At 41.1% G+C, this 23,082-nt stretch overlaps 1 protein-coding gene across 7 annotated transcripts in view; it reads right to left on the reverse strand.

Annotated features, from left to right (window-relative positions):
- LOC111148436 (SID1 transmembrane family member 1) overlaps positions 1–23,082 on the reverse strand; it is a 91,090-nt gene that overhangs the window by 36,047 nt on the left and 31,961 nt on the right. For 3 of the 7 annotated variants that reach the window (XM_022505015.1, XM_022504972.1, XM_022504989.1), the window contains exons 3-9: positions 22,894–23,064; positions 16,183–16,228; positions 12,759–12,860; positions 11,832–11,915; positions 10,009–10,096; positions 9,000–9,071; positions 8,481–8,574 (exon numbers count right to left, since the gene is read on the reverse strand). In XM_022505015.1, the coding sequence (XP_022360723.1) occupies positions 8,481–8,574; positions 9,000–9,071; positions 10,009–10,096; positions 11,832–11,915; positions 12,759–12,860; positions 16,183–16,228; positions 22,894–23,064 (657 nt within the window). Of the gene's footprint in view, positions 1–8,480; positions 8,575–8,999; positions 9,072–10,008; positions 10,115–11,831; positions 11,916–12,758; positions 12,861–16,182; positions 16,229–22,893; positions 23,065–23,082 lie in introns of all 7 variants that reach the window. The other 4 variants (XM_022505020.1, XM_022504983.1, XM_022505000.1 and 1 more) reach the window with 4 other exon arrangements.

The raw sequence follows: 23,082 nt of genomic DNA on the forward strand, positions 1-23,082 counted from the left end.
ATCTTTTAAAAAAAAAAGAAGAAGAAGAAGAAGCACAGAGGCCCCTGTGTGGCTCAGTCAGTTAAGCATCTGCGTCGGCTCAGTTTATGATCCCAGGGTTCTGGGATGGAATCCCACATCAGGCTCTCTGCTCAGCAGGGAGTCTGCTTCTCTCTCTCCCTCTGCCTGCTGCCCCCTCTGCTTGTGTTCCCTCTCTCTGTCAAATAAATAAATAAAATCTTTTAAAAATTTTTTTAAAAAGTACAAAAGTTTTAATTTTGATGAAGTCTAATTTATCTATATTTTTTCTTTTGTTACTTATGCTTCTGGTGCCCTAAGAAATTATAGCCTAATCCAAGGTTACAAAAGATTTACACCTATGTTTTCTTCTAAGAGTTTTATAGATTTAACTCTTATATTTAGATCTTTGATCTGAGTTCATTTTTTAAAATATTTTATTTTATTTAAGTTTATTTTTACTTTTTAAAGATTTTATTTATTTATTTGACAGAAAGAGAACAAGTGGGCTCAGCGGCAGGCGGAGGCAGAGGGAGGCTCTCTGCTAAGCACCATGTGGGGCTCGATCCCAGGGCCTTGGTATCATGACCTGAGCCGAAGGCAGCCGCTTTAACTGACTGAGCCACCCATGCACCCCAAAGATTTTTTTTCTTAAGTAATCCTTACACCCACTGTGGGCCTTGAACTCATGACCCAGAGATCAAGAGTCACGTGCTCTGCTGATTGAGCCATCCAGGCACTCTTGAGTTAATTTTTTCCTATGGTGTAAGGTAGGGGCAAAACTGTGTTCTCTTTCAGGTTGATACCCAGTTGTCTCAACAATATTTGTTGGAAAGAATATCCTTTCTCCATTGAATTATCTTGGTACCCTTGTTAAAAATAGGATCATAGATGTAAGGAGTTTATTTCTAAACTCTTGATTCTATTCCATTGATTTATATGTCTTTCCAAAGTTTTTGATTATGCAGCTTTGTAGTAAGTTTTGATATCAAAAGATGTAAGACCTCCAGTTTTGTTCTTTTTTTTTTTTTCTTTAATGACTATTTTACTTATTCTGGGTCCCTTGCATTTCCCTATAAATTTTAAGATCAGTTTGTCAGTTTCTGTAAGAAAGTCAGCTGGGACTTTGATAGGGATTGTTTTGAATCTATAGATCAGTTTGGGGAGTATTGCCCAATGTGTTTTAGTTTCTGTTGCTGCTGTAAAAAATTATCACAAACTTAGTGGCTTAGAATGATATAAATTTATTATCTTACAGTTCTGGATGTCAGAATTCCAAAATGCATCTTATATGGCTAAAACCAAGGTAACAAGCAAGGCTGTATTCCTTCCAGACTCTCCTGGGGGATTATACTTTTCCTTGCCCTGTCTAGCTCCTAGAGGCCACCTGCATTCCTTGACTCATAGTCCCTTCCTCTACCGTCAAAGTGCACTGCTCCAACCTCTGCTTCCATCATCACATTTCCTTCCGCCCTTGACCCACTTGCCTCCCTCTTACAAGGACTCTTGTGATTAGATTGTACCCACATGGATAATCCAGAACAATGTCCATAATTTATTACATCTGTAAAATTTCTTTTTGCCATGTAAAGTAACATGTTTACAAGTTCTGGATGTTAGGATTTGGACATCTTTTGGGGACCATGATTTTACTACACCATCTTAGTAATATTCAGTCTTCCAAACCATGAACATAGGATATCTTTCCATTTATTTAGGTCCTCTTTAATTTGTTTCAAGGATGTTTTGTCATTTTCAGTATACAAATCTTACATTTAATTTGTTAAATTTATTAAGTTTATTATTATTATTATTTTAAAAAGATTTTATTTATTTATTTGACAGAGAGAGATCACAAGTAGACAGAGAGGCAGGCGGAGAGGGGGAAGCAGGCTCCCCACTGAGCAGAGACCCTGGATGTGGGGTTTGATCCCAGGACCGTGAGATCACGACCCGTGCTGAAGGCAGAGCCACCCAGGTGCCCCAGTTTCTTATTATTTTTAAAAATATTTATTTATTTTGGAGAGAGAGTGTGAGCAGAGGGAGGGGCAGAGGGAGAGAGAGAGAGAATCCTCGAGCAGACTCCCTGCTGAGTGTGCATGGGCATCCCCACCCCATGTGGGGCTCGATCCCAGATCAGGACCTGAGCTAAAACCAAGAGTCAGACACTCAACCTAATGAGTCACCCATATGCCCCTAGTATTTTATTATTTTTGATACTATTGAAAATGGAATTGTTTTCTTAACTCCATGTTTGGATTGTTCATTGCTAGTGTGTAGAAATACAACTGATTTTTGTATATCGATCTTATATCCTGTAATCTCGATGAAAGTTTCTTTTTGGAGGTGATGAAAATCAAATAGTGGTGACGGTTTTTGCAACTGTGAATATACTAAAAACCACTGAACTGTATACTTTAAAAGGGTGAATTTTATGATCTGTGAATTATATTTCAGTAAAGCTTTTACTAAAAAAGCCAGGTATATCATTTGGGAATGTCCGTGAAACACTAAAATGTGAATTACCATCTTCTCACAAAAGGAGCGTCTCTTTTGGATGTGAGGTAGAGTCAGGGAGGAGGAAAGTTAGGGGTTAGACATGCTTGTGCTTTGGTACGTGCTCTTGTTTACTTCCAGATGGCAACTCTAGAAGTTGCACACTCCTGTTCCTACTATGTTTGGTGGAAGAACTTCTCTTCATACCTCTTTTGTTCCTAGACACAGCAAACTCATCCCTGCCTCAGGGCCTTTGCTATTGTTCTCTGTCTGGGCCACTCTCACCACATTCTCACATGGTTGGCTCCTTTTTGCTATTGAAGTCTCACTTCTGAGAGATCTTCCTTGCTGAACAAATCAAATCTAAAGTAGCTTTCCCAATCCATTCTCTATCACACTACAGTTTTTTTTTTCTCCTCCTGTCACTAGCTGAAATTATTTGCTTTATTAATTGCTTACTTGTGTGTTTTTCCTTTGTATAATATAAGTTCTTTTGGAGCCGGATCTAGACTCTCTTGTTCACCACTGCATCCTTAAGCTCTGGGACAGAGCCTGGCACATAGGAAATTATAACTAAATGTTTGTTGAACGAAAAAAACATATTTTTAAAGAGAGCAGCTACAATTTGGCTTAACTGTTTTAGCTGGCAAATGAAGCTCTGGCAAAGTCCCTTTTTAAAAAAAAATTAAATTTAAAATTTTAATTCCAGTATAGTTAACATACAGTGTTATATTAATTTCAGGTGTGTACAATATAGTCATTCAACAACTCTATACATTACCCAGTGCTCATCATGGTAAGTGCACTCTTGAATCCCCTCACCTGTTTCACTGATCCCCCCGCCCCCCCCCACTCTAGTAACCATCAGTTTGTTCTCTATAGTTAAGAGTCTGTTTCTTGCTTTGTCTTTCTTATTCCCCCACACCCCCTTTGCTCATTTGTTTTGTTTCTTAGATTCCACATGAGTGAAGTCATACGGTCTTTGTCTCTCTAGAAGACTGACTTATTTCACTTAGCATAATACTCTTTAATTAATGCTATTGCACTTTTTGGTAAATACCCAGTAATGCCATTACTGGATCATGGGGTAGCTCTATTTTTAACTTTTTGAGGCACCTCCATACTGTTTTCCACAGTGGCTGTACCAGTTTGCATTCCCATCAACGGTTCACGAGGGTTCTTTTCCTTCACATCCTCACCAACACTTGTTGAAATCTCTTTTTAAAACAATCCTAGTGATAGTAACTGGCAAGCAATTCTATGGACTCATAAGAGATGATGTGTTTGTACTAACAGCCTTTATCCACATTTGCCATAGGTTTCGGAGCTGACAAAATTCTTCAGTAGAGGGGTTAAATGATTTAGAAAGCTAGGCTGAGGTGGGCAGCATCCCAGGTGCAAAGAGAAAAGAGGAGATGAGAACAGGGCCGGCTGATTACAAAATGGTGACACCTCTTCTTGCGTTCAGCTCCTTACATCAAAAGGTGGAGTCTATCTTCACCTCTGGAATCAAGGCGGGCCGCAGGACTTGTGTTGACTACTGGAAGGGAGAAGTGATGCGATGCCACTGCTGACCCTACATCTGAAGCAGGCCTTGCGCTCTTCTGTCATCTCTCTCAGAGATATAGGAAGCCAGGGTCAGCCGGTTGGAATGGGAGAGATCAAGGGCCGCTGAGGCCGGTCCAGCAGGAGCCCGCTCTCTCGGACTCGCCAGGTGATCTCACTCTGTGACCACACCCAACTGAGAGCTCTGAGCCCAGTCTGGATTAGCAGCAGCATCTTGCCGACCCAGAGATTTGTAAGTAAACTTAACTACTTATTGCTGTATGCCATTGGAGTTTTTATGGTTGATTGTTATGCAGCATTACTGTGGCCATCGATAACCAGTGGAAGAAGCAAGGGAAGGGTGAATGCTCTCAGGAGTGTGCGGTTTGAACTCAATGTCTGGCAGGATGGTTGGGAGAAATGAGTAAGAGAACATGTATCCAGTGTTTGGCCCAGGGTCGGCACATTTATTGTAGTGGCTCCTTGAATGCTTGTTGAATGGACTGTGGCTGGGAATGGCAGGGGAACGGGGGTTTAGGTTCAAGTCAGTACAGCTAGTACTTGGATTCTTAGCTTCCTGAGGGTGGGAGCCAAGTCTCTTATCCATGTTTCATCCTGACTTCATAGCATATACTGCAAACCCCACATACATTAATAATAAAGTACAGGGAGCTCACCAAGCAAGTGGCCTTATGCTCCAGGACTGGCTTCATTTGGTTTTGTAGAACACTTTGTTATTTCTGCTTAGTTCAATGAGGGAAGAGTTCCATTAACATTTTCCCTCAGTCTGTCCTCTTATTAAGAATGCCGGGTAGGGGGCACCTGGGTGGCTTAGTGGGTTAAAGCCTCTGCCTTCGGCTCGGGTCATGATCTCAGAGTCCTGGGATCAAGCCCTGCATCGGGTTCCCTGCTCAGTGGGGAGCCTGCTTCCTCCCCTCTCTCTCTCCCTGCCTACTTGTGATCTCTGTGTGTCAAATAAGTAAATGAAATCTTTAAAAAGAAAAAAAAAGAATGCCAGATAGTTCTTATGTCTCTAGATTTCTATTTTCAGTTTCTCTATATTTGGAAAGAATCCATGCTTGTGCAGTCGACTGTAGCAAAATAATCCGGCAGCCAGAGGTTTCAACAGAGCCTTATACCACAACTTGTAAAAACTGTGCTTGCTTCTGTAGGCCGAATGACAACTTTAAGGAGACTGATATCCAGATCTTAACTTTTTGTCTGTTTGTATGTTGATTACCCATGCTAGTTAACTAATGAGGTAAAAATCCTATCTTCTAAAATTTTTTTTTTAAAGATTTTATTTATTTATTTGTCAGAGAGAGACAGAGCAAGCACAGGCAGACAGAGTGGCAGGCAGAGGCAGAGGGAGAAGCAGGCTCCCCACAGAACAAGGAGCCCGATGTGGGACTCGATCCCAGGACGCTGGGATTATGACCTGAGCCGAAGGCAGCTGCTTAACCAACTGAGCCACCCAGGCGTCCCCTATCTTCTAAAATTTAAATCATCAGGCATAGAGATGGTCTTCCTAAGAGAGGCAGAAGAGATGAACTTCTTTTTGCTTGAGCTTGGAGCTCATCTGAGTCAAAATGGAAAGCTTTTTGGGTCCTTTTCCAATCGCACCCATGTTAGGGGGCCCGACTTTTGGCTTGGCCTCCCTGATCAGGACTGCTCTCCCTCACATGCCCTGACCACTCCAGATCTGTCTTGACCAGCCTGGCAGGCTCTGGACCCAGGCTGTCTGCAAGATCCGACAAATCCCAGCTCCCTCATTTATTGGCTATGAATTTTTGGTTCAACTGCTTCACCTCTCTAGGCCTCAATTTCCTTAACCTTCAAGTGGTGATAATACTAGTCCTTGTTGTAGGGTATTTGATGAGATAATCAGCTCAGAGGGCCCAGCAGGGTACCTATTAAATGTCAGCCATTGTGATCTAGTAAAGTAAGTAGGCTGGTAATCAGTTAATGTATATACTTTCCAGATATGTTTGCCTGTACACTGGGGTTTTTGTTTTTAACTTTTTTTTTTTTTTTAATTTATTTGACAGATCACAAGTAGGCAGAGAGGCAGGCAGAGAGAGAGGAGGAGGCAGGCTCCCTGCTGAGCAGAGAGCCCGATGCGGGACTCGATCCCAGGACCCTGAGATCATGACCTGAGCTGAAGGCAGAGGCTTTAACCACTGAGCCACCCAGGCGCCCCTTGTTTTTAACTTTTATTAGAAAATAACTTTGAATTTACAGAGAAGTGGTAAAAGTAAGAATAAAATACAGAACACCCATATAGCCTTTGTTTAGATTCACTTACTGTTAGCATGATAGCCCATTTGCTTTATCATTCTGCATGTGTATAATATATATGTGTATATATGTAACACACACACAAATATATATAATTTTTTGAATCATGTGAAAGTAAGTTGCTTATGTCATGAACTGTTATTCCCAAGTATTTCCATTTTTTAAAGTAAGCCGTATACCGAACATGGGGCTCAAACTCATGACCCCGGGAGTCCCATGCTTTACTGACTGAGCCAGCCAGGCACCCTCAATACTTCCAAAGAATAACGATATTCTGATATTCTCTTACTTAACCACAATACCATCAAATTCAGCAAATTCGACTTCAATATGTTACTCTTATCTAATGTGTCTGTAGTGCGATTTTGTTAACTGATCCAATAATGTCCTTTATAGCATATTCTTCTTCTAGCAAAAGATCCAATCTGAGACCAGGTATTGCCTTTAGTTGCCCATATCTCTTGTCTCCTTCAATCTAGGCCATGCGGTCTGCCTTTGTCTTTGAATACACATTCTAATAGAGTGTTTGTCATTTTGAGTTGGATCAATTTTCCCTCAGGATTTAATACAAAATATGCATTTCTGGCTGGACTGTTGCATCCATGGTGCTGTCTCCTCAGAGCATCCCATGTTGAGGCACACAACGTCCTCTTCCCCTTGCTCACATTAATTTTGATCACCCAGCCAATCCGTGTCTGCCTTTCCGTTGTAGAGTCACTATGTTTCCCTTACAACTAGGAAGCAAATCATGGGGATGCACTTTACGGCAGTGCAGTACCTTGATTCTCATCAGATTTCCCTCTTAGTTTAGTATCCACTGATGATTCTTAATCTATGCAAAATGATGATTTTCCAACTGCAGCACTCCCTTCATATTTTCAAGTCAGCTTTTGGCATTCTGATGTAGGCAAGAGTCCTCCCTTACACGGTCAGCATTTGCTAATGGCTCCCTTCCCTAATGTGTGCCTGTTTTAGTGACTTCAGATTTGTTATCTGGAGGTATTTAGGCTTGCCCTTCCTCCCTTCCTTTCCTTTCCTTCCTTCCTTCTTTTCTTTATCAGTTTGGATTCACGGATTTCTATTTTTCTCAATGGTTTATAACCGTATTATTCTTAATGATTTTGATGGTCAAATTGTGCCAGATGTGGCCAGTGGTAGTCCCAGGGCTTTAAAATTCAGTTTCTCAATTGAAAAGCTCTATAAAGTTCCCTGAAGAGAGTTATTGTTTGAACCAGAAAGAGGCCTGGATCACTGAGACAGCTCTGTGCCAGTAGTGGCCATGAAGGTTTTCTACTGATGCCATGAACTTGCCCAGTAGTCTGAGAACTCTGTGCTGAAAACCCATGCTTTGTTTTCTTTACATGTTCAAGATGGGAAAGAACATTTGTTTATTGTAGGCCTTCTGCCATTCCTTTGTAGTTGTTTCCCAGAGACCACAACAAAGTACAGAATTCACAGTGTTTGGGTCTGCTCAGAGATGTAAGGAGAAACTGGGGCTCTTTTTATTATGGGCTCCAAACTCTTGGGAAGGGAAATAGTCTTGGTCAAATTATAGTACAATCATCTCCTTTTATCTCTCCAGGGACATTTTACTGGAAAATTGATGCTGCAGTAGAAAGAAAGCAGCTGGTAATGCAGTAGCAGAGCACATCACCCCTGCTATTTATTATACCTCAAGATTTATTTCAGGCATTAATTTACTCGTTGATGGAATATTTAAAACTATTGATGGAATATTTAAAACTATTAATGGAATATCTAATGTGTTTCTCCATATTAGGAAGAACTCATCATTTCCTACAGTCCATAGGATTTATAGGACTTTCTGGTCCAAAAAAATACCCACACTGTCTTTCCGTTGAGGTTTTATTAACTATGAAAAGAACTAACACTCTACCAACACTTACTCTGTGTAGGACATTGACATAAACACTGCAGTTTTACAATTCCAGGAGGGAAATTATGATCTCATTTTGATGAGTAGGAAACTGAAGCACAGAAATGTTTAGTAACTAGCCCAAGGTAACACAGCTGGTGGTTGAGGTAGAGTTGAATCTGGTCAATACGGCTCTAAAGCCCAATGCTCTAATCGCTGTGCAGAGACAGGAGACGGGGGTGAACATTTCTTGATACTCTTGACCTACCTGATATAATGAACAAATGCAATAAGCAGGCATCCCAAGTAGAAGGAGAAGAAGATGAGGGAACTGAGAAGGATGGATTTCACATAAACAGATCCTGAGGGAAGAGAAACAACTTTAGTCAGCGAGTCCTCAGGAGAAAAGAGGACCATGTTTGGGACAGGACAGCTTCAAGGGCCCATCTCCATCACACCCATTCTGAAATCCTAATACATTTCCATTTGCTGCAAAGGCAGCAAAGCTGCTGGAGTTGCCCCAGACTTTATCCACAAATGCCACCTTTCACAGTCATGAGTACCCAGTGGAAGCTAGGAAGGGACTTCCTGTATACAACTTCACAATTGAGTTCCCTCTCTTTCTGGAAGAGATTTAACAGAATGCTTTGACTGTCTTTTCTATCTCTAAGTTAAATATCAGTTTTCTTATGATGTTTCTCTGGAAGGATGACATAAGCAACGATGCATATGACTGACTTCCTGACATAGAAATCTTTCTCCATTGAATCCTAGAGCCAACACTGACCTTTAATGGAAGGAACAATGGTCACTTTAAGGTTCTTTGTTCGTTGTAGATTCCAGGTTTGGTTCTCCTTTTCTGGTAAAAAAGAACGAGGCACAGTAGATCAGATACTTGGTTCTTGGCCTTTCATCTGAACAGTTGTTCAAAACTGTCCATCATTAGCTCTGGTTGTTGAATTTTCTTGTAGCAAGAACTAGAGGAAAACCTAACCTCCAAAGTTGCAGACCATCTGATACCCCTTTGGGCCGAACTTTCAATTTGGCCTTTGCTTGGGTGCATTTTGGTAGTATTGAAGCAACGAGACTGCAGCCCCCACTTCTCAAGTGAAGAAGGCTCGACCCTTCCTCTGCTATCCGTGTGGCTCAGTAGGCCACAGACATCTGAAGGAAACAGCCACAAAAACAAAAGCTGTCTCATCTTTTGGTTTGCATTATTCCAGCCAGTGAAACTTTGTTTTTTGTTATATAGTCATAGAAGGACTTGTAGTTTACCAAAGATCAATGGACACTGGCAAAACTCTAGACTGCATAATTAAGAGATTAAAGAATGCATAAGCTGAAATTTCACCTAATGGCAAGGGAACCATGTTACACTCAATAGTGGACACCCTCTTTGTTAATCATGTGTGGCTCATCAGCTGCTGGGGGTCTGGTTTTCAGTCAACAGCCTGTGCCTTTCCCACAGTGGTTCCTGGGTAGTTACCCAGAACCATCTATCCTGTGCCTATGGGCTCACACAATCCCTGTCATGGGGAGAAACTGTCCCACTTTGCTTTCTTACCATCTTGCCAGGTATAATTTTGGCAACTGAAACTGAGAACTTTGAATTTTCCTTGTACATCCTGTGGAAATGATAACTGCTGATAAATACAGTGGCTCCATTACCAAATTGATCTTAGAAAGTGGACCCTGATATGCTATGTAAAATCATTATTTCATAAAACCAAATATCTGTTGAGTAAAAGGTCTACTGAGAGTATATACCTCACGTGGTCTGAGGGACTGTTTCTTACCCTGGATAAAGAAAGATCCTCCACAGGCGTAATCTTCAGGCTTTATCACAAATACCACGAAGAACTGCTCGCCTGGAAAATCCTTCTTCTGTGTGAGACATAACAACTAGTGAGAGCAAGAAAGGATAGCAAAAGGGGAGAAAGTCCATGGTGGGGGTGGGGGGAGGCAGGAAGAGAGGAAAGAGAAGAAAAGTGGAGCTCACCCCTGCCCTCTTATTTCTTAGAAAGAACCTTCAGATACCCATGATTTACTCCAGATTTTATCCACAATAAAATAATTATTACACACAAAAATTTCAAGCAAATAGATACACTATTCTAATTTCACTCTATGTTGTGTCCACTTAGGTGCTTAGAACTGTAATAGGTCCCAGGTAAAAAATATGTCAACAGCCTGTGTTTAATAATTAATACTTGTATATGCTGTTTTTAAAATAAGCATACTCTAGAGTGTTTTAGGTTCACTACATTAAGTCTTTATTATTTAAAAATCTAATGATAGGGGTGCCTGGGTGGCTCAGTGGGTTTAGCATCTGCCTTCAGCTCAGGTCACGATCTCAGGGTCCTAGGATTGAGCCCCACATCTGGCTCCCTGCTCAGCGCGGAGTTTGCCTCTCCCTCTCCCTCTGCCCCTTCCCCCTGCTTGTGCACTCTCTCTCTCTCTCTCTAATAAATAAATAAAATCTTTAAGAAATAAAAAAAAAATCTAACAATAAATGACTTTCCTGAAAATCACACAGCCACAATTAAGTAATTTAGGTTAGGGATGTGAAGATTTAAGTGAGGAGACCTGAGTTGTTAAGTCCTGGCTTTAACTTTCTCTAAGTGTGCTTCTCTGTGTCCCAGGCCCCTTACTCATGAGTGAACAAGAACAGCTATTTGGTGTATCAAAACCGAAGCACTAGGAAATTAAAGCTTAATAGAACTTTTGACATCTGATAGCTAAATTATAATTAACCTCTCTTCATTCCTTGTTATTCAGTAAACAGTATCACCTCACCCTGGAGAACAGACCAAGTTGTAAGTAACTTAGGTAAACACCACCCTAAAGGCAGGGACAGAATCTTTTTGAAAATCTACTGACATGATATATATTCATTTTTTCTATAAAACTGCCATTGAAATAATTTAATGACAAATGACAAAAGGGCGAACTGCTATACACATGTGATCTATATTCCTTTGAACATATCCATTCTGTCCAGAATGGAAGTCCTCTTTTGGTTACTGTTATAGGTATATAGAGTATTAGAATTGGTTCAATTCCTTTAAATAGATCAAGCTTCACACTAAATTGGCAACCCCCAATGAGGAGACTGGCATCTCACCCTACCTCTCTAAGCACTCTGTCAGATATGTGTCCCACTGCATCATGGGCTCCCAGGACTTCGCAAGGGGAATGGGGCAAAGCCCATGGCCTGGGCTTTGATTTCAGGAGTAGCGATCTGTTTTATTTTATTTTTTTTACTTTTATTTTTTAAAAATTTTATTTATTTGAGAGAAAGAGTGAGAGAGAGGGCACAAGTAGGGGTTAGGGAGGAGTATAGGGAGAGGGAGAAGGTGCAGACTCCCCGCTGAGCAGGGAGTCCAATGTGGGGCTCTATCCCAGGACCCCAAGATCATGACCTGAGCCCAAGGCAGAGGCTTTAACCCACTGAGCCACCCAGGCACCCAGCAATCTTTATTTTAAAACCTATCATAAAGGAAAGAGATCCAAGGCACACAGTGAATGATGATAATTTCTGGATGCTAGTCCAACAGGTAACCTGACCATAAACTATGTATTGTAGTTGACAATAGTGAACACAGAAGTGATGTCTCACCTGCAGGGTGATCGCAGCTTTCTTGGTCATGGACTGATAGACACCATTAAATTCCACATTGTGGTCGAGATCATACACTGGGCACTGTAATGCACATGAAGGATAAAAAAGAAAGCTTCACGAAGGCCATACTACACACACCACACATTCTGTCTGCATCACAGAGCAAGGGGTTCCTTACTAGGTCGGAAACCAGGAAACCTTTTCTCCAAGTAAAGTGATGAAACAGTCCTCCTAAAACTCAGTGCCTTGACTTCTAAAGTCCTCTCAAGTGTCCTCTAAAGGTCACTTTATATCAAAGAGACCTGAAAAGCTTGTCTTAAAGTGTATGACCCCTTTCCCATTTGTTACTAACACATTATGGGACGAAAAGGGGCTATGGTTACAATACAATTTTTTTAAAAAAGATTTTATTTATTCATTTGACAGAGAGAGACACAGTGAGAGAGGGAACACAAGCAGGGGGAGTGGACAAGGAAGAAGCAGGCTTCCCGCCGAGCAGGAAGCCTGATGCCAGGCTGGATCCCAAGAGTGTGGGATCATGACCTGAGCCGAAGGCAGATGCTTAACGACTGAGCCACCCAGGCACCCCTACAATAAAATTTTTAAAACCTAGGCTAAGCGGTAGGTTTCTATGTTTCTTGTGCAGCCCACAGTTTGGTCTTCCATATTCTTTGTCACAATCTGCCCTCCCTTCCTTCTTCCCTTTGTTTATTTTGGTGAGGGATTAAGTATTCTCTATCTCCCCCAAATCAGTGTCTCCAAACAGATTATCCACTTGTGTGCACAAGATACTGCTTTTATTATTTAGCAGTTTTGCAGGAGATACAGAGTAAGAGGACGACATGGTCCTCACCCTCCTCTTTCATTTGTCCTGGGACAATATAATGCTCCATATTGAAAGGCTGACACGTTATTAAGACTCACCATGATATTCTGGACTGAGACAACAGAACACGGATAAGCCATTTCAGACTGGACTTTAATGATAACCGAGTCCACATCATCAGGAAATTTGTATAGAAAATACTGAGAATCAGAAAAAGAAATTGATTTGTTAATATTCAAAAAAGTTTTACTGTTATGAACTCAAACTGGTTTTACATGAATAGGACTGTTTCCTCTCACATTAGACACAAAGTTCAGACATAAATCTCCATTAATTCAGTCAACCATTCCTCTCACATATAGTGAGCAACAGCTGTGTGCAGGGCTCTGGGCTTTGTGCCAGATATTAGGCACACAGCAGTGAACAAAACAAGGTAGCCATTTCAGAAATGTTGTCATTTCATTTGCTAACATTTCTCTCTCAACTCAACCTTCCGGCACTTCATTCCAGTTTCTGCTGAAGAAGATTCCTCCCAACCCTTTGAACTAGGGATAGTCAAGATGTAACCCGAAGACATTTATTTCTAGGTGATCCTTTTTGAAATAGGAAGCTCCGCTTTGAAAAGCAGATAAGCCTGTTCTTCAAGATTCCTAACAACCTTCCTTTAGGCAAGAATTACCACGAGACCTACCCTTGCTTCTAGACTTCTTGTTAAAGAATCTGTTTCCTGGCTGGAGTGTAGTGAGATGGTATTTCTGTTCAAAGATCAAGCACTATTTCATACCCTGAATTATGTTTACAATTTTGAGCAGTCTGAGACATCTTTAAAATTATTTCTCAGGTATCAACAGAATCAGGAAGCATTTATAATAGAAAGAAGTTATACCATTTACCCAGATTAGATTATGAATCCACTGTTTATTAACACTGAGTTTTAAACATGTTGCTAATAAATGAAGAAAGGAGACTCCTGTCTAATAATTATAAATGTGGTAACTGGTTGAGAAGCTTGACATAGAGATTTTGGGGACACCAACCAAAACAAGCCCAGCATCCTAGGACTCTAATAAATCTGTCGGTTTAAAGGAGAGACAAAACATGTTAAAACTTAATTTTGTATTCCAGCCTCCTCTTTACCAACCTTATACTGAGAACCAGAACAATAAAAATAGAATGTTGTCCAATAATCCAGAGCCTTCTGATGGGGAAAAAAAATAACCTCAAGATTAAGGAATGTCATTAATGCTGCTGCTTGGAAGTCTGTTCATGCCTTTTAACAGATGGCAACACTCCCAGGAGCCCACTTCATTCTGACCTTTCATTTTGGAGCTTGATTCATATATTTAACACAGGGCTCTTCCAAAGGTAAATGCTCTGGAATTCTCAAGGGGTATTTTTGGTTCTTAGGGAAGCCAAACTTCGTAACTCATGAGCATTACGGCGATCACCGTTAGCAATAATGAGTATCGTGTATATTCCTATATATTAGAGGGGTTGGTTTTATGCAAAAATTAGATAGCTATTGAAGCTTTATCTATATGCCAAAATTTTATCAATCTTCTTTATCTCTAAATTACCATCAACCCCAAATAAATATTTTTGACCCTTGTCTGGAAAATCTACTTTTATCAGAAAGAAACTAATGACAAGTACCCAAAGCAATGGCTCGGTTTCAGACCAGAAATCACCACCTTGGGTCTTCATTACTTATGTAGTTTCTGTAACCTGCTTCTATCAGATAATAAAGGTTCTGTGAGAATGTGTAATAGTTTGGGTGAGTTTATATAAATAGAAAAATCTGTCCTACAATTGAAGAGGATATAAAATTTCGGCCAAAATGGGAACAGTTAATAGTAAGGTCAAAGTTGCATAGACATCAAAAAAGTTCTCTTTTTATTAGTTTGTTCTAAGGATGTTTTACTCCAGTTTGAGATTTATATGCAAACTACTTAGACTTTCATATTTATATACCTTTTTAAAAATAAGAGGAAGCTCTCATATATAGTCATCACTGATTTTCTACAAACCAGAAGTACACTCTAGCATTCCATTACCATATTTAGTATAGTGCTGTATAGCACTATTAGACTAGACTCTTTCTATAGTTGGGGTGTAAGTTTTTTCCTCCCTCTTTAGATATCTCCTATTACACCTAGCCACTAGTGCTTTATATTTATTTTTTAAAAATTTAAAATCAATTAATTAACATACAGTGTATTATCAGCTTCCCAGGTAGAGCTTAGTAATTCATCAGTTACTTGTAACACCCAGTGGTCTTTACATCACGTTTCCTCCTTAATGCCCATCACCCAGTTACCCCATCCCCCCACCCCCTCCCTTCCAGCAACCCTCACTTTGTTTCCTAGAGTTAAGATTCTCTTACAGTTTATCTCCCTCTCTGATGTCAAATATTTCATGAATTAAGTGGCCAGGAAATGTTGAAGGTGAGAGATTGTGGCCCTCTAATTATGGGAAATTTAGCTCTGAAAAGATGTGTGGGAGCTGGCCCATACAGGTCTGGAAAGCTGATTGTGCCATCTCTTCCCAACTCTGTATTCAAGGACATCATGCTGGCAGTTTGAGATTAGCCAGAATAGAGGTATTTTCACCACAGAAATGGGCAAGTGCTACAAATCAGGAGCTTCTTTCTGGGAACTGGTCGTTCAATATTTACCAGCACATAAATGCCTGTCATAGAGTTACACCAGTATCCATAGATTATGTTAATCCCAGTTTTAGCATATCTGAAACAAAAAATTAAGCAGCCACGTATGACCTAAGCTATATTACAGCCTACAGAAAATTTACAAAAAATATCAGGACATTAAATGAATCTGTTATAAACTTGCTATCACATAGACTTTACTCTTTTAGAAGCTGCGAAAGAGAAAAGGAGCTAGAATTGTCCATAGAAAAGCAACTTAAGTGGGAGTTTTCAAGTATTTATTCTGTTTATGATTATGGTTTAATGGAAAGCACAGCATAAATATCTAATTCTTCTCATGTCAGCATTCCTGGTCTCTCTTTATGACAGGAATAACTAATTTATTCTACCTGTAACACTGTAGAAATTAAAGTCTGTCTTGTTTTCAGTGCATTTCCTGGTCAGTTAATTATTTGTGTACCTGTATTGTGTTTGGCCTTCCACTCCCTGGTCCCCCAGCGCCCATTTTGATTACAAGGTCCATGAGGGCAGAAGTTGCATCTTTTTCTCTTTCACCTCATATCCCCAGCACCTAGTACAGTTGAATACTGTCCTTGGTGCATAACAGGCACGCAGTTTGCTAAAAGTTGAGCCAAGGAACATCTGCCAACAGATGTCATGCCTCCCATTTCACACCAATTAAGGGGATAAGATTAAATGTTGTGTCTAAAATTCAAGTAATATGAACAACATGCCAAAAATGCAAATATAGCTCAAGCTGTGGAAAGTCTAAGGCAATACCACATGCTGACTCTACCCAATTACTGTGGCTTTCTGGAGGGTATTGAATCATGATAACCTTGAAACCCTTCACTTACCTGAGGTTGAGAGGGGCTGGCAGTGAAGTGAAAGGCAACATTTGTCCTGAGAAATGAAAGTGGGAGAGGAGAAAGGGGAAAAAGTGAGAGAGAAGCTAAGTTAGCAAGCAAAAATGATTTATGTAAAAGAAAACCATCTGAAAGTCGATGCAAGGAAAGTGTTTGCCATCAAACTGACAAAGTAAACTGCATGAAGATTTTCTTTCAACTCTCAAGAATGATCAATTTGGGGAGGGGATCAATTTTATGTCTTTGTATACCCATGACATCATACCTAGTAAAGTAATTACTTGTTTACTTTTGCAGACACTTTTGCCTTTGGATTCTCTTAAGGTTTTACAATCAAGCACAGGATTTAGGTGTCAGAAGTGGGCTGAAACAGAGAGGAAAAGAAGGCTTGAGGTCCTTTTTGGATAATATAGGTCGTACTTCAAAATAATTTGGATGTATCCATGGCAAAAGATCATTATTTTAAACGTGGTGAATACATCGTCACCATGGGAGGGGCCCTGGGGCTAGAAGCATACTCCTGACCCCAAGCACTTCTCCAAATGCCTGCCACACCAGCTAAAATTCCTGTCCATGACTGTGTCCTCTTCAGGTTACACATTGCCTTCTAAGGCCATCCTCTAAAATGCAAATACTACCACAAGAATATGATGAAGCAGTTTTCTCTCCAGTTGGTAATTTACTGTGAACTATTTTTTAAAAAATATTTGGTTTATTTATTTGACAGAGAGAACACCAGTAGGCAGAGAGGCAGGGAGAGGGAGAGGGAGAAGCAGGCTCTCCGCTGAGCAGGGAGCCGGATGCAGGGCTCAATCCCAGGACCCTGGGATCATGACCGGAGCCACCCAGGCGCCCCTGACTGTGAACGATTTTATTAGATATTTTTGTTCTTCTGTGAAAGACAGCAGCAGTCCAGCACTGAGAAAAGGAGAGTGTGAGGAACACGTGGGAAGCATAGCCTTGTAGCAGAGAGGGCTGGCTGGCATGAACACACACGAAATGGATTAAGAAGCTGGAGCACACAAAGACAAATTGGCCTTCTCTATAGTTTTGTAAGGGCTATTTTTGGCCTTTTACACTTTCTGGCTCCTGCCTCGTCTTTAGCTGCGAAGCTCACTCCCACAAGCCCACTGCATTCTCAGTGCTGGCCCCTGCGGACTAGCCTTTCCTCCCCAACCCCCCAGTCGGGCCTGTATTTCAGGAAACCTGAACCTGAACTTGTCCTGGGGCCCCTTCCCTTGGTGCTCTCTAAAGAGTCTTTCTCTCCACTACTAATTTTCCTTTAATAAAAGTTAGAAGTTTTAAAAACTTAACTGAAGATTCCTTTATAAAGGACATGTCAAAACATTTAACAAGAAGTTTATAATTGGAGGCGTTGTTTAGAAGTCATAGAACTTGAGCGCTATTTCTAAATTTAATGGCCAACAGTTTTAGGCTGTTGGCAGACTGGGTGCAGAATTTAGCAGTGGCTGCAATTTTTTGTGTAGCTACTCCGAACAGAAACGATCAGTGTCAAGGACTGCTTGTGTTGAACAATTGAAAACTTGTGGCCCCAAGTCAGCTAAAGAAGGCAAAGTCAGTGTAAAACGCAGTTGTGTGTTGACTCCTGAGATTCCACGACCAGAGTCCTTGGGACCCCATGCTGTGTGTGGCCTCAGTTCTGTTCAGTTGCCAGGTCAGGGGAAAGAAAAAGACACTGATTCTCTTGGCTAGTACACACAGCAAGAGATGTCCAGATGCAACCAGTTTCCTTTGGCCAGAGATTTCCTTTGTATACCCCCCTATCATTTGAATTCCAGTTGTAAAGCTGAATATATAGGCATCAATATGATTTTTCCCCCTTCTTTTTAATATTTTCCTTATGGGTATAATACGTACAACCTTCAAAACCATTATTTTCTTGAAGACTATCTCATTTAAGTCCTCTCTTTCTCACAGAGTCAACAGTGTAGGCAAAATAAACATTGTGTCTGTTGCTGCTGAAACATGTTTCTTCCTTCCCCAGGGGGCCACCTGCCCCAGGTTGAGGAAGGTTTATTTTTACCAAGAATCACTAACCAACAGAACAAAGCTGAGACTCCTGCACACCTAGAGAAAGAAGCGTAACATGTTCAACCTGTTTGTTTAAACAAATTAAGCACAGGAAACAAATGTTTATTCAATAAATAAGAAAAACTCAAAAGCTGACTTTGTTCCCTTGTTTTGCTTAGTTTGAGGGAGAGGGAAGAGGAAAGGACCAGATGGTGTCCAGAGAGGTGAGTGTGCAGATAAGGGAGACAGGAGAAGAAGAGTGAGAGGAGAAACCTATACAGAAGAGTAATAAAACAAAAGAACACGGAAAGGGTGGTGGGAAGAGAGGGAGGATGGGAAGAGAGGCAGGGACCAAAGCTGAGTTGTTCTTGGGGTGAGTACCAGAGAAGACTGTGAGATTGCCAGCATCTTCTTCATCCTGTGATAGCCAGCCCCTGGCACAGAGGCCAGTGTGTGTGGAAAACCCCCACTTTGTTTGCTGAAGGAAATTATGCCCTATTATTCACTTGGACTATGGACTTCAGAATACCAGTCCCTGTTATCTCCTTACTGCCATCTGTTATGAACTCCCCTCGCTACCCCCAACCCTCCCAGCAGCCCTCTGGTCATGGGTAAACTTCCACCTCATCGCTCTGGTCTGGGTATAAACTCCGCATGCCTGGGCTACATCTCACCCTTTCTTGCCTTCTCTAGGACTCTGCTTCTACAAAATTCAGCGGTCCTGTAAATTTTATACACCCTTGGCTTATAAATATACACTAATATCAACCACTTTCAAAATAAATAACAAAAAAACCTTCTACCCCAACAAAATGCCCCCCCCCTTCCTGTATTTCACTCCTTTGATGTCATTCTCTACCTGCCCTCTCCTTCACAAACCAGCTTCTTAAAATCATGTTCTGCTTTCATCCCTCATTCATCTTTTCCTCTCTCCCCTACTGTGAGCATTCTTTTCCCATCTTCCTGAAGTTGTCTTTGGTGAGGGTAATAGTCACCTCCTAATTGCTAACTCTAGTGACTTCATCCTTAACTTTACCTCTCTGGGACATGTGACTCTGACAACCACTCCCTCTGTCTGGAAACTCTTTCCTCCTTTGGGCTTTGTGACACCTGCTTTCCTGGGTTTTCTCCCACAAAACTGCTATGCCTGCTCTGCTGCTTTTGATAGCTCCTGTTTTTCAGACCATACCTTACATAAGAATGTTACCTGCTGTTCTTGACCTTCTCATTTTCCATAGCCATGTACATTATATATATATCCGATTGCCATAAAAATCACATACATATTCAATTGCCACAAAACTCACAAAAAATATCAGTGAATCTCAAGTCTCCACGTCCAGCCCAGGGCTATCCCTTGAGCTCCCATCATGGAAGTGTGATTGCCTGCTGAGCTTCTGCGCTTGGTTGGCCCTCAAACACCTCAGACTCCACAGGATCAGAATGGAATATGCTATCGTTTTTCTGATCCCGACCCACTATGGCTCTTGGGTAGTAAACCTCACCAGACTTCTGACATCATCGTTGGAGTCATCGTGGACTTCTTTTTTGTCAACTTCCCCATTTAATTGATCACCAAGTCTTACTGACTCTATTAGTGTATAAATAACCCGGATGTGCCTGACCCACCTGAAGTACCATCTTTGCCCAGTGTAGCATTTGGTAAGGAAAAAAATTGGAAAAGTAATGGAAATCATTATTGTAGCCTATCCCCAAACACCAGAGGGTGATTACATAGTATGACACATGGCAAAATGGTCTAAAAGCCTCTTTACTCTCCCATTTCCTCAAAAAAAAAAAAAAAAAATCTACTGAGTGAGATGGTAACTGTATTATCTCACTCAAGTTTCTCAAAACAAAGACTCAGATCCCTACTTAGAAGGCTGGAGGAGGGTCAGAGCCCGGAAGTACTCAGGTAGGACTGAATTTTTTATTCTGCCACATGTATTTTTTGGCATTTGTGGATTATCCCTGTGTATATTACTTGACTCTTTCTCTCCCTTACAACTTCGTTGCTGCTGTAATATGTTCAGTTCCTAATCATTGTTTACTCTTCTCGATTCAAATAACTTTTCATTTGCTTATTTGTCTCTGCCCTCTCCTCTCTCCAACTCATCTTCCATGTGACTACTCAATTCATCTCTAAAAATCAGATTTGTTTATTTTATCCTGTTGCTTAAAAGCTTTAGTGGCTCCCATAAACTGAAAGGTGGCATTTAAACTCCCTAGTGCAGGGGCACCTGGGGGGACTCAGTCACCTAAAAGTCTGACTTGATTTTGGCTCGGGTCATGATCTTGGGGTCATAAGACTGAGCGCTGTGTGGGGCTCCATGCTCAGCACAGAGTCTGCTCGGGTTTTCTCTCTCTCTCTCTCTCTCTCTGCTCCCCCCATTCCCACTTGTGCATGCGCCCACTCTCTAAAATAAATAAATCTTAAAGCAACAACAACAACTCTCTAGCACAGCATACAAGATCTCAAAGATCGAGGATTGGGTGCTACTACCTGTTTCTCTGTGCTCTCTCCTATTCTTCCACCTCAGGCACTGTGTGGGCCAGCCTCCCCGAAGCACTTAAACTCAGTCTGCTATCTGTAATCCAGACCTTTCTTCTGAGTATCATGCTAGTGTATAGCCAACCTTCTGCCCAACATCTGTACTTGAAGTTCAACATGTCCCAAAGTGAACTTACCATCTCTTCCTTCCTCAACCTTCTCATTTTCTTAGTGGCACCACCATCTACAAGGGAAGATGCCATCTTTGATTCTCCCATTTCCCTCACTCCTCATATCCAAACAAGTTTTGTCAGTTTCATCTCTCAATTCTTCAGTTCATCTCATTATTATCTTGACCACTGCATCAAGCCTTCTAATTTCTCTGCCTCCAGTCTTGTCCCCTTCAAATCCTCCATACAACTATGACAACTTAGACAACTACCTAACTTTCTTCACACCCCTTCCAAGCTCCTCCCATCCCATGATGAGGTGTCGGCCTGCCCCTACAGCCTCTGGCTCTTCCCTGTCTGTGACTTCACACTCCACTTCACAGAATGCTGGTCACTGGAATTTGGGACAATGAGTGGTGGCAAAGCTGTGTGTCTGTGTGTGTGTGTGTGTGTAGGTGGGTGAGGGATAGTTAGATGGCAGGAAGTAATGCTTTAAGGCAGAATTTTATTTTTAAGACTTGATTGGAATAAATAAATGTTTCATGGAATTGAGAAACATATTTAGGGCAACATAAAAATTTGGTGGACAGTTTTAAACATGAAGTAGAAATAGCATATTATAGTGTGAAGAGCTCAGAACTGGGAGTTAGAAGGAGATTCTAGTCCTGATTTTGCTCTTTCTTAGCTGTGTGTTTAGTTAAGTCACTTAACCTCTCTGGGCATCAGTTTGCTCAACTATAAAAATGAGATGAGTGGATTCAATTTCTAAAATCCCTTTCATTCTTAAAATTTATGATTCTAGAAAAAAAAAATCCTGAAACATGTTTCAGATACCTTCCAGGCTGCCACTCAATAACATACAACAGAAACTGCCATGTTAGGATTTTTGAGTTGATTTTTCAGTGTTTCTTTCATTATCTAGACTTTGGATCTCACCGTGGTCCCCAGCTCTTGTCTATTACCACCATCCTCTGGCTTTCTGGGTTGCCAGCAAGATTGGTATGGGACAATCCAGAGCCAAGGAACAAGAGACACAAATATATTTCCATTCCCAGTTACCATCTCTTCTCAGTCTTACTTATTCTCGTCAAAGCCCTAGTAATTGTGTGCATTTTGAAATGCTCTGAATGTCTGGTTGCTGAGGTCAAGTCATGTTATAAGAAGTGGAAACAGAAAACAATGTGAGGGAATAGATTTGCAGTCCCACCAGCAAGCTTATCATTCATTAACACTTGCACAGAGTTGTGACCTTATGATTTCAGTTTCACAGAATTCAGTCCTCCAAAGGGTCTAATTAACCTCCCAGGAAAACCAGCTTGAGAATTCAAGTACACTGCCACCAGGTGACAGCAACAGGTCAAAGACACAGAGACCAATCAGTAAATGTGAGGCTTCTCGGAAGTTCAAACTGCACTCTGTTCAAGGAATGGGCTGCCGCCTACTTCAAATGTATCATCATGAATTCCCCTATTGTTTAATATCCTAAATAGATTTAAGTATTAAAAGAATTAAATGTAAGCACCATGTTTAGAAATTACTTAGAGGTAGTGGTTCTCAACTCTGGCTATGTGTTAGAATCACCTGGGAAACTTTAAAAATATATATCCTAATGCTCAAACCTCCCTCCTAGAAACTTTCACTTTATTAATCAGGGTGGATTTTATCTACCAGAGAAATTTTTCCACCTTTATTCCCCACCAGGGGTGGGAGTGAGGGGTTTTTTGCTCTTGGAATTATTGTGTCACTTTTTTCTACACCCAAAATTAATGGAGGGACTTGGAAAAAATGTTGTGACTACTTCTCTATCCTAGCCATTCATTCGTCCATCTGTCCATTCATCTGTATGGGTATACATTGTCAAGAAGGTCAGAAGGTGCTAACACAACATGCCAAGCGGCTGATTTCCTCCTTGAGTGCAGACTTGGCAGAAGGGAGGCTGGATTGAGCACGCCCAAGCATGGGAAGAGCAGACAAATGAACAGAGAAGGGCCACAAGACCATCCTGCTTACTGTAGCTGGAAATGCTTGATCTTGGTGACCAGCAGTTTGTACTGGGCGCCCAGTGGAGCCATGGAGGCGACATCTACAAATACCAGTTGTTCCAGAGGTCCCGTTTCATTGGTTGCTTCTGAGGGACACAAAGTACGGCTGACTTCCTGGTAGTTGTAGGTCCTCTGGTATCTGCAGCAGCAGGTGGAA

Source organism: Enhydra lutris, unplaced genomic scaffold (genome assembly GCF_002288905.1).
Source record: "Enhydra lutris kenyoni isolate GAN:26980312 unplaced genomic scaffold, ASM228890v2 scaffoldscaffold2, whole genome shotgun sequence".
Taxonomy (NCBI): Eukaryota; Metazoa; Chordata; class Mammalia; order Carnivora; family Mustelidae; genus Enhydra; species Enhydra lutris.